General features: G+C 40.3%; 1 protein-coding gene across 1 annotated transcript; it reads right to left on the bottom strand.

The window, feature by feature from the left end:
• Window positions 1-18,248: 18,248 nt before the first annotated feature.
• her5 (hairy-related 5) lies at window positions 18,249-18,918 on the bottom strand. Its single transcript, XM_034181845.1, has 3 exons — window positions 18,868-18,918; window positions 18,695-18,790; window positions 18,249-18,611 (listed from the first exon to the last, which is right to left on the bottom strand). The coding sequence occupies exons 1-3, from the start codon at window positions 18,916-18,918 to the stop codon at window positions 18,249-18,251; spliced, it is 510 nt and encodes a 169-aa protein (XP_034037736.1).
• Window positions 18,919-19,279: the final 361 nt, after the last annotated feature.

Genomic DNA, 19,279 nt, shown 5'->3' with positions numbered 1-19,279 from the left:
CTAATAAATGGGACCGTTGGCGAAGCAAACAAAGACAATTGATGCACAAGTTGGAAGTCTGCCAGAAATACTTTGGGGTTCAGCTTTGATTATTGATGCACTGGTCTTTGTTCAGCAAGCACAGAACACCCCCGTCCCCCATGACCAAAAACTATGGATGCAGTATGGTGGACTTTGTATGTGATTATTATCCACCACACAGCATGAAAAACTTTGAATGAGAGCACAGCAAGTAATTTAAATCAGTCGACCTGAGAAGAAAACTTCTTTGTCTTTCGGCTGTTCCCGTTAGGGGTCGCCACAGCAGATCAATCGTTTCCATCTCACCCTGTCCTCTGTATCTTCCTCTGTCACACCAACCACCTGCATGTCCTCTCTCAGCACATCCATGAACCTCCTCTTTGGTCTCCCTCTTCTCCTCCTGCCTGGTGGCTCCATCCTCAGCATCCTTCTCCCTATATACCCTGAGTCCCTCCTCTGCACATGTCCAAACCATCTCAATCTCGCCTCTCTGACTTTGTCTCCAAACCGTCCCACCTGAGCTGTCCCTCTGGTATTTTCATTCCTAATCTTGTCCATTCTTGTCACTCCCAAAGAGAATCTCAACATCTCCAGCTCTGCCTCCTGTCTTTTTGTTAGTGGCACCGTCTCTAAACCATACAACATAGCTGGTCTCACTACTGTTTTGTAAACTTTCACCTTCACTCTTGCTGATATTCTTCGGTCACAAATCCCTCCTGCCACCTTTCTCCACCCACTCCACCCTGCCTGCACTCTCTTCTTCACCTCTCTACCACACTCTCCATTACTTTGAACAGTTGACCCCAAATATTTAAACTCATCTACTTTCACCACTTCTACTCCTTGTAACTGCACTATTCCACTGGGCTCCCTCTCATTCACACACATGTACTCAGTCTTGCTTCTACTGACTTTCATTCCCCTTCTCTCCAAAGCATATCTCCACTTCTCCAGACTAGACTCAACTTGCTCTCTACTCTCACTACAGATCACAATGTCATCTGCAAACATCATAGTCCATGGGGACTCCTGTCTGATCTCATCCGTCAACCTGTCCATCACCACTGCAAACAAGAAAGGACTCAGAGCTGATCCTTGGTGTAATCCCACCTCCACCTTGAATGAGTCTGTCATTCCGACTGCGCATCTCACCGCTGTCACACTATTCTTGTACATGTCCTGCACTGCCCTAACATACTTCTCTGCCACTTCAGATTTCCTCATACAATGCCACAACTCTTCTCTTGGCACCCTATCATAAGCTTTTTCTAAGTCCACAAACACACAATGTAACTCTTTCTGTCCTTCTCTGTACTTTTCCAACAGTATTCTCAGAGCAAACATTGCATCTGTAGTGCTCTTTCTCGGCATGAAACCATATTGCTGCTCACAGATCTTCACCTGTTTTCTAAGCCTAGCTTCTACTACTCTTTCCCATAACTTCATGCTGTGGCTGATCAGTTTTATGCCTCTGTAGTTACTGCAGCTCTGCACATCACCCTTGTTCTTGAAAATAGGAACCAGCACACTTCGTCTCCACTCCTCAGGCATCCTCTCACTTTCCAAAATTTAATAAACAATCTGGTTAGAAACTCTACTGCCATCTCTCCTAGACATTTCCATGCCTCCACTGGAATGTCATCTGGACCAACTGCCTTTCCACTCTTCATCCTCTTCATAGCAGCCCTCACTTCTTCCTTGCTAATCTCTTTTACTTCCTGATTAACTCTCACCACATCATCCAGCCTTTTCTCTCGCTCATTTTCTTTATTCATCAACTCTGCAAAATATTCCCTCCACCTTCTCAGCACACACTCCTCACTTGTCAGCCCATTACCATGTGCATCTTTTACCACCCTAACCTGCTGCACATCCTTTCCAGCTCTGTCCCTTTGTCTGGCCAATCGGAACAAGTCCTTTTCTCCTTCCTTACTATTCAACTTCTTGTACAGCTCGCAATATGCCTTTTCCTTTGCTTTTGCCACTTCTCTTCTCGCCTTACGCCGCATCTCCTTGTACTCCTGTCTACTTTCTTCATCTCTCCAACTATCCCAAAACTTTTCGGCAACCTCTTTCTCCTTATGCTTTCCTGGTCCTCTTCATTCCACCACCAAGTCTCCTTGTCTTCCTTCCACTGTCCAGATGTCATACCCAGTACTGTCCTAGCTGTCTCCCTCACCACATCTGCAGTACTTTTCCAGTTGTCCAAAATTGCTTCCCCTCCAACCAGTGCTTCTCTCACCTGCTCGCTAAATTTCACACAAGTCTTCCTCCTTCAGCTTCCACCATCTGATCCTTTGTTGAGCTCTCACTCTCTTCTTCTTCTTCTTTAGCTCTAAAGTCATCCTACAAACAACCATCCTTTGCTGTCTAGTGACACTCTTCTGCTACCACCTTACAGTCTCTGATTTCTTTTAGCTTGCATCTTCTATAAAGAATGTAGTCCACCTGTGTGCACCTTCCTCCACTCTTATATGTTACCCTGTGCTCCTCCCTTTTCTTAAAGTAGGTATTCACCACAGCCATTTCCATCCTTTTTGCAAAATCAACTACCATCTGTCCTTCCCCATTCCTGTCCTTGATACCATATCTACCCATTACTTCCTCATCACCTCTGTTCCCTTCACCAACATGCCCATTGAAGTCTGCTCCTTTCACCACTCTTTCATGCTTGGGCACACTCGCCACACACTCCAGAAATAATCTTTCTCCTTCATCTCACAACCTACCTGTGGGGCATATGCACTGATGATATTCATCATCACCCCTTCAATTTCCAACTTCCCACTCATCACCCTGTCAGACACTCGCTTAACCTCCAACACACTTTTAACATACTCTTCCTTTAAAATGACCCCAACACCATTTCTCTTCCTGTCCTCACCATGGTACAACAACTTGTACCCACCGCCGATGCTCCTGCTCTTACTTCCCTTCCACTTGGTCTCTTGCACACACAATATGTCTACCTTTCTCCTCTCCATCATATCAGCCAGCTCTCTCCCTTTACCAGTCATACTACCAACATTCAAAGTCCCCACTCTCATTTCCACCCTTCTAATTTTCCTCTTCTTCCGCTGTTCGTGGCAACGTTTTCCTCCTCTTCTTCGTCATCTTTGCCCAGCAGTAGCCCAATTTCCACTGGCACCCTGTTGGGCAACAGCACCGGTGGCGGACGTTGTTAACCCAGGCCGCGACCGATCCGGTATGGGAATTTGATTCTGAGTCTGCATAGTTGGGTTGGCTTGTTTTACGCCGGATGCCCTTCCTGACGCAACCCTCCTCATTTATCCGGGCTTGGGACCGGCACTCAGAATGTACTGGCTGCACACCCCATGTGGCTGAGTTAGACCTGAGAAGAAAACACCAAAGCAATTTAAGAAGTTCTTGTTTGAGGGGTCGAATAAGGAAAACCTGCTTGAATTTCTGTACGAGTCTTGGGTAAAGTGTGAACCTCAGATTTTGGGTCATTTTTTTATTGATAATATCACACAAAGATCAGTGTCACTGGAGGAAGCCAAGGGAGTTATAAATATTAGTAAAGCTTCTGATCTTTTCTCTGACCATGATGAAGCTGACACAAGATCACTGTGCCTGCACCTCATGCTGGCAGGAAAACACCAACTGTTCTTATTAGAAGTCCTGCAGCACCTCATGACTTGCTCTTCCTCACTGGTTCTGGAGATAACCATTGAATTATCTTTATCTCCAAGTTTGCTGGGGAAAGAAAAATGCAGAGCACACATCTTGGCTTCCACACATTGACTGGATGTGAGTTGGTGAGTGTCTCCAAAGGATGGGGCAAAGTAAAACCGCTCAACTTAGAGTAGTGTTCAGAATAATAGTAGTGCTATGTGACTAAAAAGATTAATCCAGGTTTTGAGTATATTTCGTATTGTTACATGGGAAACAAGGTACCAGTAGATTCAGTAGATTCTCACAAATCCAACAAGACCAAGCATTCATGATATGCACACTCTTAAGGCTATGAAATTGGACTATTAGTAAAAAAAAAAAAAGTAGAAAAGGGGGTGTTCACAATAATAGTAGTGTGGCATTCAGTCAGTGAGTTCGTCAATTTTGTGGAACAAACAGGTGTGAATCAGGTGTCCCCTATTTAAGGATGAAGCCAGCACCTGTTGAACATGCTTTTCTCTTTGAAAGCCTGAGGAAAATGGGACGTTCAAGACATTGTTCAGAAGAACAGTGTAGTTTGATTAAAAAGTTGATTGGAGAGGGGAAAACCTATACGCAGGTGCAAAAAATTATAGGCTGTTCATCTACAATGATCTCCAATGCTTTAAAATGGACAAAAAAAAAAAAAAAAAAAAACACATGGAAGAAAACGGAAAACAACCAACAAAATGGATAGAAGAATAACCAGAACGGCAAAGGTTCACCAATTGATCAGCTCCAGGATGATCAAAGACAGTCTGGAGTTACCTGTAAGTGCTGTGACAGTTAGAAGACGCCTGTGTGAAGCTAATTTATTTGCAAGAATCCCCGCAAAGTCCCTCTGTTAAATAAAAGACGTGCAGAAGAGGTTACAATTTGCCAAAGAACACATCAACTGGCCTAAAGAGAAATGGAGGAATATTTTGTGGACTGATGAGAGTAAAATTGTTCTTTTTTTGGGTCCAAGGGCTGCAGACAGTTTGTGAGACAACCCCCAAACTCTGAATTCAAGCCACAGTGAAGACAGTGAAGCATGGTGGTGCAAGCATCATGATATGGGCATGTTTCTCCTACTATGGTGTTGGGCCTATATATCGCATACCAGGTATCATGGATCAGTTTGGATATGTCAAAATACTTGAAGAGGTCATGTTGCCTTATGCTGAAGAGGACATGCCCTTGAAATGGGTGTTTCAACAAGACAATGACCCCAAGCACACTAGTAAACCAGCAAAATCTTGGTTCCAAACCAACAAAATTAATGCCTCATAGATGTGAAGAAATCATGAAAAACTGGTTATACAACTAAATACTAGTTTAGTGATTCACAGGATTGTTAAAAAAGCAGTTTGAACATAATAGTTTTGAGTTTGTAGTGTCAACAGCAGATGCTATTATTAATGTGAACACCCCCTTTTCTACTTTTTTTTTTTACTAATATCCCAATTTCATAGCCTTAAGAGTGTGCATATCATGAATGCTTGGTCTTGTTGGATTTGTGAGAATCTACTGAATCTACTGGTACCTTGTTTCCCATGTAACAATAAGAAATATACTCAAAACCTGGATTAATCTTTTTAGTCACATAGCACGACTATTATTCTGAACACTACTGTAAGTCAGAGGACTTTGTACCCTTGTTTGCTGAGTTGGACACAGAGTGGGAGACTTCAGAATCTGTTCTGCCACCCAGTGCACTGAAATCAGGGCACTGCAAAAGCCAGAAGTGCGTTTGCACGGATGCGTGCTCTTGCAGCAAAATGAATTGGCCGTGCACCGACTTGTGCCGATGTCTACCTGAGATTTGCACTAACAGGAAACCAGAAAGTCAGAGAGCATCTGATTCAGAATCCGACTCTGAGTCAGGAGGAAGAACTGCAGTGCTTAATTACTCAACTCAGCACTAAATATTTGCTCTTTTCAGTTTAGTTTACCATTCTGGCCGACCCTTTGAAAGGCTATCTGGCTTTTGCCATGTAAAATAGTTTTATTTGATAAGAGAATTCACCATAAATCTAGAAATAATTGGCAAACTGTTTCTAGCAGAAGTCCTTTTCCATTGGTGGTTTCTTGATGCAATGTTTTTTATGCTATGGTGGGAAAAAAACTGAAATTTTTGTGTTGGAAAATTCTTGTCCAGCGACATTTTGGAACATATCCCCAATTTCCAATAATGTAATGTCCCCCTTGCTTCAAGGTCTGTGGAATTAGATGTCTACCCAGTGTCACGGGAGTATTACAAAAAGTACATTAATCTATGTGTGATCGTAGGACCTTTGTGGTTGGGACGGCGGTGGGATCGAACCCAGATTTCTCCCACTAAAAACCATTTCTCTACCAGGTCAGCCAAAGGGTCATTCCCCTGTTAGCCGAGCTAGCGGGAATGTCAGGACCCGGGACCTTCATCCCGCTATGGGTTTGTGATGGGGGCACGAAAACGGGGTGTTTATCGTAACAGGGGCATGAATTCATTTCATGATGGGGGCACAAGATGTGGGGTAAAGGGGGGGGGGGTCATGGTTAATGTTTGGGGAGGGTACACACTTACGCTATGGTTATGGTTAGAGTTGGGAGAAGGGGAAGATTATAATATATATATATATATATATATATGTGTATAAATAGCAAAAAAAAATTAAAAATGTCGTGAAAAGCGGGCATTTGTTGTGGCAGGGGCATGAGAAAAAAAAAACAAAACCTGAGACCAGGCTGTTTAAACCAAGGTATAATGAACATTTACTAATAATTGGGATGTTCACTGTGTTCATCATGATATCACCACCAGGGGGCAGTCTTTTACCTCCCTATTACATAATATGTTGATCAGTTGTTAAGATACATCTCTACAACACTTCATTGTGACTTTAAAATGTATCTATTGATTCTAAATCATTCTTTGTGCTTTTTTGAAACATTTTCACATCTCATGGATATGTGCTAATTGCATTTTCTGACAGTCCTCCTGACTACAGATCAAAATCAAGTGGAGTTTTCTTGCCCCTTGAAAGTCACCAGGAAGTCCAAAACTATAAGCCCTGGACAGATTTTGCCCCAATGGCCTAATGGTGGTCTAAATGTAAACAGGAAAAAGAACATTGGGACTGGAGTTCTTTGGGGAACTCCAGATAGTTCCAAGAACTAAGATCCTACCCTACACCTGAAAATGCCTACAGAGAAGTCAGTTTCAGGTTAAAGTGCCAAAATGATGCCATAAGCTATTTTGACTGTTTACAAAAAAGTGCTTTAAATTGTAGTCTAAAGCATGAAAGGTGCATTTTTTTTTTCTTACTAGGTAAAAAGATGTTATGAATAATGTGAGTAATTGTGGCTTTAGTTCTGTCTTTAGTGTAAGCATTGGCCAAAAGCTAAATTCAGTCATTCATTTTCCCACTCATTTCACATAAGAGTCACAAGGCAGGAATCTTATATTTGAAAAATGCTTATAGGTAGATTTTTTTATTTTTATTTATTTAACTATTTGATAAAAATGACTTTGACCATTTTTCTGGGTCAAATTTTTTCATACTTTATTTTACTTATTCAAATTATTGTGTGAGGGGACAATTGGGAAAGCATGTCAGATATAAAAAAAACAAACAAACAAACAAAAACAACAACAAAAAAACCAAGTCACTGAAGGTTGCTGTTTGTGTTGCAATGTACAGGATGAGGAAATATAAATAGTGCACTGTGCATGATTACACTGCACTTATGGGTCATATAATGTTCTTGTGTATGTTGGGACATGTACATAATGAGGAAAATATAATATGTTGGCATTGTTCATAAAACACCAAGAAAGGATTAACAGTTGGTAAGAATATTAGCAAAGAATATCAAATTGTTATATTCAATTGTATGACGCCTAAATAGATCCTTGTCATTTGATTGGTGGTTTGTATGTCACATGATATGGATCATTCGTCCCATCTGCTATTATGTTCCACTGACCATGCAAATTTAGTTCCGTATATTTTGTACCATTGCATGGTACTACCACTGCGCATGCTCACACTAGCGGCGACTGCGCTTAGTATAAGGACAAACATGGCGGCCTTTGTTTTATTGCCGGTGCTCATTCTTGTGACACAAAAAGAAAAAACAAACAAATTGAATATGCTGTAAACTGTCTGGAGGCATTTGCAGTATTCGCTAGGGCGTCACCTGTAGTGCAAGTGCTGTCAGATTAACAGCTGTCACAATTTTTTTTTGCTGGACTGAGGAAAGCAGGCGGCAGTCTGTACACGAAGACGTCAATGTACGGCATCGGGTACCGTCAGGATTATTAGGCCTTTAAACAAATAATGTTTGTTCATTCATGCAATGGAAAAAATATTTCATGAGGTGAAGATTCCATCTTTCACCTTTCATCTTTCAAATTGCAGTATTATAACTGTTGTGCAGGTTGATTTGTGAGGACCCCCCCGCTGCTGTCTTTCACAGTGGTTTATTTAGATCTGTATTCCATCTGTCAGCTAATTATCTCTGAGGCCTTAGTGTAGTCACACACACACACACACTGCAGTGCCACTCCATTTTTAATTTGCACTTTTTATTCCCAATGACAATTTGACTTTCTCCATTTCACTCTAATGTTCATGCTGTTGAGGTCCTAGTTCAGCCACTGGTTTAAATGTGTGAAAAATTAGGGTGAGGGGATTATTGCATTTGGGTGACACTCGTTCACAGGGCCTGTGTGAAGTGTTTAAGCAGTTGTTTAGTGAATCTGATATCTGAACGAGATAAATCATCTGAAGGCAGGATACAGTACGCTTAATTTTTGTCAATCTGTTGACTATCTTTCTTAAAATATATCACTTGTTTGAAGAAATCTTGTCAAGCCAAATAGACTTGTGCTGTTGGCAGATATTTCACCCCTAATTTAAATAATTTATGCATGATTGTCTCATTTTTGATACCTGATTTTTTTTTCCCCAATAATACAAAAATTATGTATTTCCTAAAACACTTCAGCTGGTTCAGTTTTGAAATTAATCCAATGCTTGTTTCAACATTTTAGTACCATTTTGATTACAATGCTAAAATTGATTTTGTTTCTGTGTGGGTTTCAATAGGGCCTAGACTGTCAGAAAATGATGGGGTTCAAATGTTCAGACCCCTACTTATCTTCTGCAAGTGGCCAAACATTAGTACAGGGGTAAATTGAAAATCAAGTTAAATTATGTTAAAATATTATACAAATAATGAATGTTAATGAATTCACTGGTACAATATTTCATGAGGTGAAAGATGAAATGTTCCATTCAATGAGATGAAGCTGAGTTGAATGGAACATTTCATTTTTCTCGGAATTAATATTTGTTCCATTGAAAGAATGTAAAAACATTCATTATTTGTTTATATTGTGGCTAAAATAGATCCTTGTCATTACTTCAAAAAACTTTGTGTACTAAAAAAAAAAAAAAAGACTTTTGTAGTTCCTCAGTCCAGCAAAAAATCAGGTCATCCTGTTTTCATCCTAACAGCTCTTCATGCCTCCAGATGGCTTACAGCATAGTGGATTTGTTTTTTTTGTGTGTGTGTGTTTAAAGAATTAGCAGCGTCAATTAGCTCCTTCAAATTGTTGTCCACCAGCAAAATAAACTCCGCCATGTTTAGCTTAACGCCACCCCCGGTAGTGTGAGCGTGCATGGTGGCCACGGCGTGCAATAGCACATTTCATATAGTACCAAAATTGCATGCTAAAAAGAACTATTGCATGGTCAGTGAAACACAACAGCAAATGATACAAATGATTCATGTCACGTAACATACAACCCACCAATCAAATGACAAGGATCCACTCAGCCATTACATAAACACCAACATATCCATCTTGTTGAGAGGATTAAAAAGAGGTATAGTTTGTCTTGGTTCTGAGAAAGGTTCAAGGTCATCCTGGGGCAAAGGCTCAGATGTTATTGAAAGTGATGTCAATGATTCCTCTTGTCATACTGAAACAGAAAATGCATTTTAACTGATCTGGTGATGGCACCATTTGTACCATCCAGGGAAAGTCTCGGTGGCCCCCATAGACCATGTAGACCCTTGACACATTTTGCCATTTAATTAGCCAACCAACTGCCACACGCAGTAAAATAGTACATTTTTTGATCCTATGAGATAAAATGAACAATTTGTCACCAGTTTCAACAAAATCTGAGTGTTGGGTAAATTTAACCACAGGATGACCATGAACCATGATGGGGTGATAGTACTTTAACTAATTGTTGGAACCGAGGAAAATATATGCTTTTTCCAATCCTTATAAGGAGACAAACACAGTGAATGAGAGGGAGCCCAGTGGAATAGTACAGTTACAAGGAGTAGAAGTGGTGAAAGTAGATGAGTTTAAATATTTGGGGTCAACTGTTCAAAGTAATGGAGAGTGTGGTAGAGAGGTGAAGAAGAGAGTGCATGCAGGGTGGAGTGGGTGGAGAAAGGTGGCAGGAGTGATTTGTGACCGAAGAATATCAGCAAGAGTGAAGGGGAAAGTTTACAAAACAGTAGTGAGACCAGCTATGTTGTACGGTTTAGAGACAGTGGCACTAACAAAAAGACAGGAGGCAGAGCTGGAGATGGCAGAGCTGAAGATGTTGAGATTCTCTTTGGGAGTGACAAGAATGGACAAGATTAGGAATGAAAATACCAGAGGAACAGCTCAGGTTGTACGGTTTGGAGACAAAGTAAGAGAGGCGAGATTGAGATGGTTTGACGTGCAGAGGAGGTACCCAGGGTATATATGGAGAAGGATGCTGAGGATGGAGCCACCAGGGAGGAGGAGAAGAGGGAGACCAAAGAGGAGGTTTATGAATGTGTTGAAGGAGGACATGCAGGTGGTTGGTGTGACAGAGGAAGATACAGAGGACAGGGTGAGATGGAAACGATTGATCTGCTGTGGCGCCCCCTAACGGGAACAGCCGAAAGACAAAGAAGATAAGGAGACAAACACATTAGTATACATTAAAACTCAGTTTGACTCAATTTCAAATTTTCCCCTGTACTCCCCTTTTCTCTCCTTGAAGAAGTGGACAACAGTCTGAAAATCTGAACCCCGCCATTTTCTGACAGTCTGGTCCGTACTGAAACCCAAACAACAAGAAAATCAGTTTTGGCACAGACGTCCTACTGGAACTGTTTCCTTGGCATACTATCAGTGACTCACTGCTCAGAGAGAACACGAGTCCTCCCAGCCTGTCCGTGTTAGACTCAGGCTGTGTGACCATTAATCTTCATTTAGACAGATGCTGCTTAAATGAAACCTTAATCTGATTCCAACTTTAATTGGTTTACTTTGTCCTGTGGGCTTTTCTCCAGGGGGTTTAATCTTGTGGCTCACAAAACAGTATCCTGTTCTGAGGTCAGCCCAGCACGACTAACACCTCCAACACTAGAACTAATGGAATGCTTTCATTCAAGCTCAGTTTGGGGCTCACAAGATGATCAGTGGGATATGGGCAAAGGGGGGAAAAACCCACCAGTGCACAGTAATTTGGGTCGTATTTGTCCTTGCCCCCCCCCCCCCCCTTTTTTTTTTTAAATAAAAAAGTATCTTTAATGCAATGTCATACAGCCAGGGCATGCCTTCAAATTTTAAGGTTTTGTATGTTAAAATGTTATGGAAAGATTACATAAACAGTTTCTCAATAAATTCCACATTTATTCATGTCTGATAAATAACATGACAAAAAGCAATCTTACAGCCCCAAATTAGGGAAAAGTTGGAAAGGTATGGAAGATTTAAAAACAAACAAACAAAAAACCATAAACAAACAAAAACAACAACAAAAACAAGTTAACTAACTAAGGGCACAGGAGCAAGCCTAAGACAGACACCTGTGATCTCTGATTCCTATGACTGCATTGCACAAAGAGCAATCATTCATCAATAGCTGATATACAGTGGTATGTAAAAGTTTGGGCCCCCCTGATGATTTCCATGATTTTCCTTTATAAATTGTTGGTTGTTTGGATCAGTAATTTCAGTTAAATAGGTCATATAGCAGACAAACACAGTGATATTTGAGAAGTGAAATGAAGTTTATAGGATTTACTGAAAGTGTGCAATAATTCGTTAAACAAAATTAGGAAGGTGCATAAATTTGGGCACCCCAATAGAAAAAAAAAAATACATCAATATTTAGTAGATCCTCCTTTTGCAGAAATAACAGCCTCTAAACGCTTCCTATAGCTTCCTATAAGAGCCTGGATTCTGATTTAAGGTATTTTGGACCATTCTTCTTTACAAAACATCTCAGGTTTGTTGGTTTCTGAGCATGGACAGCCCGCTTAAAAATCACACCACAGATTTTCAATAATAATCAGGTCTGGGGACTGAAATGGCCATTCCAGAACATTGTACTTGTTAGTCTGCATGAATGCCTTAGTAGATTTTGAGCAGTGTTTAGGGTCGTTGTCTTGTTGAACAATCCAGCCCCAGCACAACTTCAACTTTGTCACTGATTCATGAACATTGTTCTCAAGAATACTGACTGGAATCCATGTGACCCTCAACTTTAACAAGATTCCCAGTACCTGCACTGGCCACACATCCGCACAGCATGATGGAACCACCTCCAAACTTTACTGTAGGAAGCAAGTGTTTTTCTTGGAATGCTGTGTTCTTTTTCAGCCATGCATACCGCCCCTTGTTATGTCCAACTAACTCAATTTTAGTTTCATCAGTCCACAGCACCTTATTCTAAAATGAAGCTGGCTTGTCCAAATGTGCTTTAGCATACCTCATGAGACTCTGTTTGTGGCATGTACGCAGAAAAGGCTTCCTCTGCATTACAGCATCATAAAGCATCTCTTTGTGCAAAGTGCGCTGTATAGTTGAACGATGCACAGAGACACTATCTGCAACAAGATCATGTTGTAGGTCTTTGGAGCAGGTCTGTGGGTTGACTATGACTGTTCTCACCATCCTTCACTTCAGCTTATCTGACATTTTTCTTGGCCTGCCACTTTGGGCCTTAACTAGTACCGTGCCTGTGGTCTTCCATTTCCTCACTATGTTCCTCACAGTGGAAACTGACAGCTGAAATCTCTCAGATAGCTTTTTGTATCCTTCCCCTAAACTATGATCTTGAACAATCTTTCTTTTCAGGTCATTTGAGAGTTGTTTAGAGGCTCCCATGTTGCCACTCATTAGAGAGATGCAAAGAGGGGAAACATTTGCAAATGGCCCTTAAATACCCTTTCTCATGATTGGATTCACCTGTGTAAGGAGGTCAAGGGTCAATGAGCTTACAAACCAATTTTGTGTTCCAATAATTAGTGCTAAATGTATTCAAATCAATAAAATGACAAGGGTGTCCAAGTTTATGCACCTGCCTAATTTTGTTTAACTTATTCTTGCACACTTTCTGTAAATACTAGAAACTTAATTTCACTTCTCAAACATCAGTGTGTTTGTCTGCTATATGATATATTTAACTGAAATTTCTGATCCAGACAATCAATGATTTATAAAGGAAAATCATGAAAATTATCAGGGGTGCCCAAACTTTTGCATACAACTGTAACTGCATAGCTAAGGGATTACTTTGAGAAAATTTTGCCAAGTGCTACAATACAGAGTACCATTGACAGATGTCACCTAAAACCTTACTGTGGAAAATAGAAGCCTAAAGGTGCCCTGACACTTGCACAACTTTGATCCAGGCACTTATGCACATTGTCGTAAGAATCCCACCCGCTGTGTTCCCAACTGGATGCCATACTTTGTTCCACTGGATGTTGCGCTTTGTGCGCTGGACACTGCTTATATAAAATAATTATTTCATAGCACATTAATCATTTTCTCTCAGTTGGCTATTGAAAATGCCTCTAATCACTTCCGGAATCACAGAGGACCGTTTCAGCTGGAGCTTTCTCTCTCTCTGTCTCGCTCTCTCATGTGCTCTTAATGAGGTGGAGAACACATTTGGAACCATCTAAAAACGTAATTATTTGTAATGTTTATATTTTAATGGCTTGGTAAAACAGTTGCATGTCCATTCCTTCTCATGAGCAGCTGTAAAAGTATGTTTATGATAGATTTAACATCTCATTATAATGAATCAGATGAGCTGCGCTCTGATGTGGTGCACTGACGCAATCACTCCCACTAACATGCAGTGTTTTTTAATTGTTTGCACAATGTTCACATGAAGTTTGCGTAATTAATGTGTGATGGAGATTTTGACCATTTCAAAATTTTCTTTGCACACTTACACAAAGCCGTGCACAGTTTAAACGGTTTACATTGAGTCTGAGGTGAGTTTACTCTCCTGCATGGCAGAGTGCGTGCAAATGTGTGGATCAAAGTCATGCAAGTGTCAGGGGGCCTTTATACTGTTTCTAAAAGTGTGTTGAGTTCTCTGGGCTTTCAGGCATCTGTGTTGGACCATCACACAGTGTAAATGTGTATTGTGTTCAGATGAATCAGTATTCCAGATGATTTTTGGAAGAAATACGAGATGCTGTAGATGCTCGTAGATGCTGTGTGCTCCAGATCAAAGACAAAAAGGACCATCCAGATTCAAGCCAGGTTCTCTTATGGTATAGGGTTGACTCAGTCCACTTGGCAAACCCTTCTGTGGTGGCAGCATTAATACAGGAAAATTACACTGAGATTTTAGAGCAACATACAGTACACTACCTTCAACATGACAGGGACGTGTGCACACATTCTGCACACATTACAAAGGCACAGCTGCAGAAAAAGAGGTGATGGAAACTGGACTAGTCTGCTTGGAGTTCTGACCTGCCCTCAATAGATAGTGTGTGGAGAATTTTGAAACAAAAAATGTAGTGTTGACCACACAAAACATGAAATATCTTCGGTTCATACTGTCTGCAATGAAACAGAAATCTAAATAAATGTAGCAATCACTGCTCTCTCTCTCTCTCTCTCTCTGTGTGTGTGTGTGTGTGTATTTGCTTTCCATAAGATCACAACTTTTGTAGATTGGATACACCTGCATGAGACAAAGGGGACACTCTGTATGGATGAGCATTAATTCACATTGTGTGTGCTTTGACATGTTAATGATGGATGATTCAGCTTTTCAAATGGAGAAACAAGAAAGTGGCCACTCACGCATCCAGACAGATTTAAGTGTGGAACCATCCAACCTAAAAAAAAAAAAAAAAACACTTCTGTACTGCTTTTAAGTCTTGTCACAATCAGAGCTCAAACCCATACAGAAAATGTAAAACCTCCTAAAGGTTATGATTTTCATCATTAGTCTAATTCAAGTTTAGTTTTTCTTGAATTTATCACTTAGAACAGAGACAAATTACTGTGTATGTGTGTGTGTATATGTATATATATATTAGTGTCTTGCCGAATTGGGCCCCTTGGTATTTCATACATTTTGTTTATGCCACTTCAAATATAAATCAGGCTTTTCAGTATAAAAATTTCTTAAATGATCTTCCTTGAACTCAAATTCAAAGCAAACCTCAACAACTTGATATAAATTAATTAAAAATCTAAAGCCAAGATGATGGGTTGCATAAGTAATTGAACGCTTTGGTATAATACCTGTAAATGACCAGGTTTATTGCCAGTTTTATTCAAACAAGTCAGGGGATGGTTACATGAACATTTCCAAGTCACTGAATATGTCTTGAACTTTATTCACATCAATTATGAAGAAATACAAACAGTATGGCACTTTGTGGTAAACTTTTTGGAAACTGAGTGACTGCAAGAAGGAGAAGAGTGAGGAAAGCCACCAAGACAACCCAGAAGTTGTTACAGGCTTCTGTGGCTGTGATTGGAGAAATTGTGCACAGTGCACGTTTTGTAATTTGTATTTCCAGTTATACAGCTTCATGATGAAGTGGTATAGGGGAGGATTTTCCTAAAAAGAATACCTGAAAGTATTTGCCAGAAGGTACATCTGAGGCAGAAGCCTAGATTTGATGTTTTGGTGAAAGAAAATCCTGTCTTCATCATGAAGCTGTATAACTGGGTGTTTGTTATGTGTCATTATCAGTGATGCCGGTAACGTGTTACTCTAATCTGACCACTTTTTTTAGTAACGAGTAATCTAACGCGTTAATCTTTCTAAATCAGTAATCAGATTAAAGTTACTTCTCCATGTCACTGTGCGTTACTATTATTTTCCATTGTGGGTCGATAACAGCATTAAACTTGGTCTGTGGGCAGGAGGTCGGGGTTCGACTGAACTGCCCACTTTAAGTGAGCTGTGAGCTTTTAATCCGCGGTTTTTTGCAGCTGCTCGACTCGTCCTCACCTCTTAAAGCGCGGTGATCAGCACACCTGCACTGAACTTTACAAAGACATTTTTATACTTTTTTTCCTCCTTTATTTAGAGCTGAGCTGCTCCGTATCGTCTCGTTAAAAACAGCTGATCCTCCGCGACGTGTCAACAACTAACACTATTTTTCACTCAAATGCACCTAAACTCTCTTTCTGAGGACCACATGATGTGAAAACAAAATAAAACTTTCTTACCTGTAAATCTGGTCATGTTTTCTGCATAAATAAATGTTATCCATTCTTTGTGCTCAAACGCCAAAGCAGGGGCGAATCCAGAAGGAATGGGGGCGTGGGGCAGGGATGTGCCCCCCCACAACACCCCTAGATTAAAGGTGCAATTTTGAAGCCGTTTTTTACTACAACTAATATTGCTTAAAATAATAATAATTTCGACAAGTAAAATGTTTAGAGAGAATTTAAATGTTAGAAAAATGTTAGAATTTAATAGTTACCTTTATAAACAATGTAGGCTCGAAATTGCAAGTTTTACTGTTACAGTGCTGTCAACAGTTAAATATGAGGTCAAGAAAGACGTCTTTATTTTACTTTTTATAAAACAAGTATTTATTTTCATTGAAGTCAAGAAAGGGTGACTATAAAGTAAGTTTTGGCAAAAACAGGTATCATTGTCATGTTGAGGTGGCAGAGGGTTGTTGTCGGCAGCTGGGGAAAGTAACTAAAAAAGTAACTAGTAATCTAACTTAGTTACTTTTACAATTGAGTAATCAGTAAAGTAACTAAGTTACTTTTTCAAAGTAACTGTGGCAACACTGGTCATTATTTTGTTGCATTTTAGATTATATAGTACAAAGGCTGCTCATCCTTCCTTCCTAAAATCATTCTTTTAAGTTTCCAATCCTGCAACTATTTTTGCAACCGCTCGTTGCAAAAACTTCTGCATAGAAATCAGGGTCGAAAATATTGCAGTTTCCCCTAATGCCTGCAAAAATATAACACTTTTTCCAACACATTGTATAAAAGAAAATGGAGACTTATTTGAATAAATAAGTAGGAATCAAGCTTTGAATGTAGAGGAAACTCCTTCTGGACGTGATTTACGGGAAGAGCCAGGTGCAGAACTCGTCTGAAAAGCCACTTTATCACCATTTCAATGCACACTGAATGTGTCATAAATGTCCAGGCTGCAGGACAAACTACGTGTTAACTGTCCTGCAGCTACTTTCTAAAGAGAGAAAGGAGGCTTCAAGTACGAGCTATCGACGCAGTAAAGAGGCCAATTAATGCACCGACTGATTGATCAGGAAACTGTACGTTTTTACTGCAAATGAAGCGCGCACGCATACACATGCAAACCGCAGCTGCGCGTTCCTGCGGGACTGGAACTCAAAAGTAAAGGCATTTTATTCAGGGTAATGCACAAAGAATTTATGGATACTTCTGCTTCAAAAATATTGCCCCGGACAACAACAAAACTGTGTACACAAACTTTACCTGTGGACCACAGTTATTATATCAAGTAAAAAAAAAAAGAGAGAGTTGAAAGTTTTTTTATTCTAATGGTCTTGTTTGAAACATTTTTTAAAACTTGCATATTTATTCTGTGTTTTTTTTAGGTTCGTTAAAAAATAATAAAATTGAGCGCCACCACTCTAAGAAATAAAATGCTGAATTTAATTGATGAAGTTAACTTTTTACACATAACATGGTCAGTTAAATGCAAAACCATATTGAAGTTGAAATTGATTAAATCAAATGAAACATTATTACTTAAGTCCCTAAAATTAACATTTTTCAAGTATATTGAAAATAATAGTATTAATTACATTTTAAACCCCTGTGTTTCATTTAGAGTGATCTGACATTCTTGTATTGTCCAATCAAAAGACTGATTTAATCCTCGTTGGTTAAAAAGTTAGTGTGGTGGGAATTATAATGAAAAGGAATTTTACTCCGGATATGCAGAATTTATGAATATTTAAAAATAAATACAATAAAAATGAAAAACGTTGCCGCGGACTTTACACAGCGCGCCCTCTGGTGGCCATTTTAGGCCGATGAAAACATCAAAGGGGTCAGACTCATCAATAAAGTTCATTTAAAGTACAATGGCTCATTTCAGGTCATCTTGGTGTATAACCCTCATCGTTCCAGGCAATGATAGCTATCAGATGGCTGTTGAAAAAAGTAAAATTAAAAGAAAAAAAGAAAATCATTTTAGACTTTGTTATATAAAACAAACAGGTGCGTCCGGTTCGCTGTACAACAACATACATATTTACAGTCGTTTGTTTTGTTTCCTGCCGTTTGATTTGCCTCACTCAGGCCAAGGCCTCCACACCGGCTCGGACACGGAGGTCCTGGTGTGGCAGTGGAGCTCCGTCCTCCTCTGCAGGGTGACGTAAGAGTGAGACGCCACGTGATGGGGGTGAGGGGGGGGAAGGTGGACCAGAGCCGGCTGTAGACCGCCGGGCCCCTCCGGATCCTGGTTCTGGTTCTGGTTCTGACTGATGAAGTGGCGGACCCTGGTCAGACATGACGTCATCCCGGCCTGGTAGTCGGGCTGCAGGCCGGCTGTCGGTCTCTGCTGCGGGCAGCTCTGGACCTCCCTGTCCGCCTTGAGGAACTGCACCACACTCTCCAGGATCGCTGCTTTCTCCACTTTGGGGTTTTTCAGCTTCTAAAAAGAGCAAAAACCACCACGATTCAGTCAGAGGAGTGAACCCTGGTTTGTTATCATCGATGAAACTCTGAAACTCTCACCTCGTCCTGAGTGTTCTCCAACATCAGGTGCCGTAAAGTCTCCAGACTGCTGTTGATCCGGTCCCGTCTGCGCTTCTCCATAACAGGTTTAGAAACCTGATTCAAAGACAACAATTACGTCTGTATCGGTTTGATTTCTCTCCAAAGTTAATCTGAAGAATTCAGAGTCTTACCCTCCTCGTGTTCCTTTGTTTAGGAGACTTCGGTGCGCTCAAAGACTTCATGTTTGAACCTGATCGTAAATTCGCTGTAAACGCTTATATCTGAAGACAGCCACGCCCCTTACGACCACGCCCCCTAATCAGCAGACGCGCGGCCTGCGGGCACGGACACACACAGAACATAACATCAAATAAAATGCTCTAAAAATAAAATAATAAAACAAAACATAAACTTTTTAAAATTGCTCCTTGTCATTTATTGATGCCGTTATTATTTTCCTGACGTAAATTGGCTTAAATTTTAGTTCTTTAATAGTTGCAACAGTTACCAACGCTTCGTTTTGACTGATGTTGTAATGTTGTTTTCTCAGAATGCAAAAGATGAAGAACCACGTCCGACTTCTTATGGCTCAGCATCAAAACT

This window comes from Thalassophryne amazonica, chromosome 11 (genome assembly GCF_902500255.1).
Source record: "Thalassophryne amazonica chromosome 11, fThaAma1.1, whole genome shotgun sequence".
Classification (NCBI taxonomy): Eukaryota; Metazoa; Chordata; class Actinopteri; order Batrachoidiformes; family Batrachoididae; genus Thalassophryne; species Thalassophryne amazonica.
This window is presented reverse-complemented; position numbering and strand designations above follow the sequence as displayed.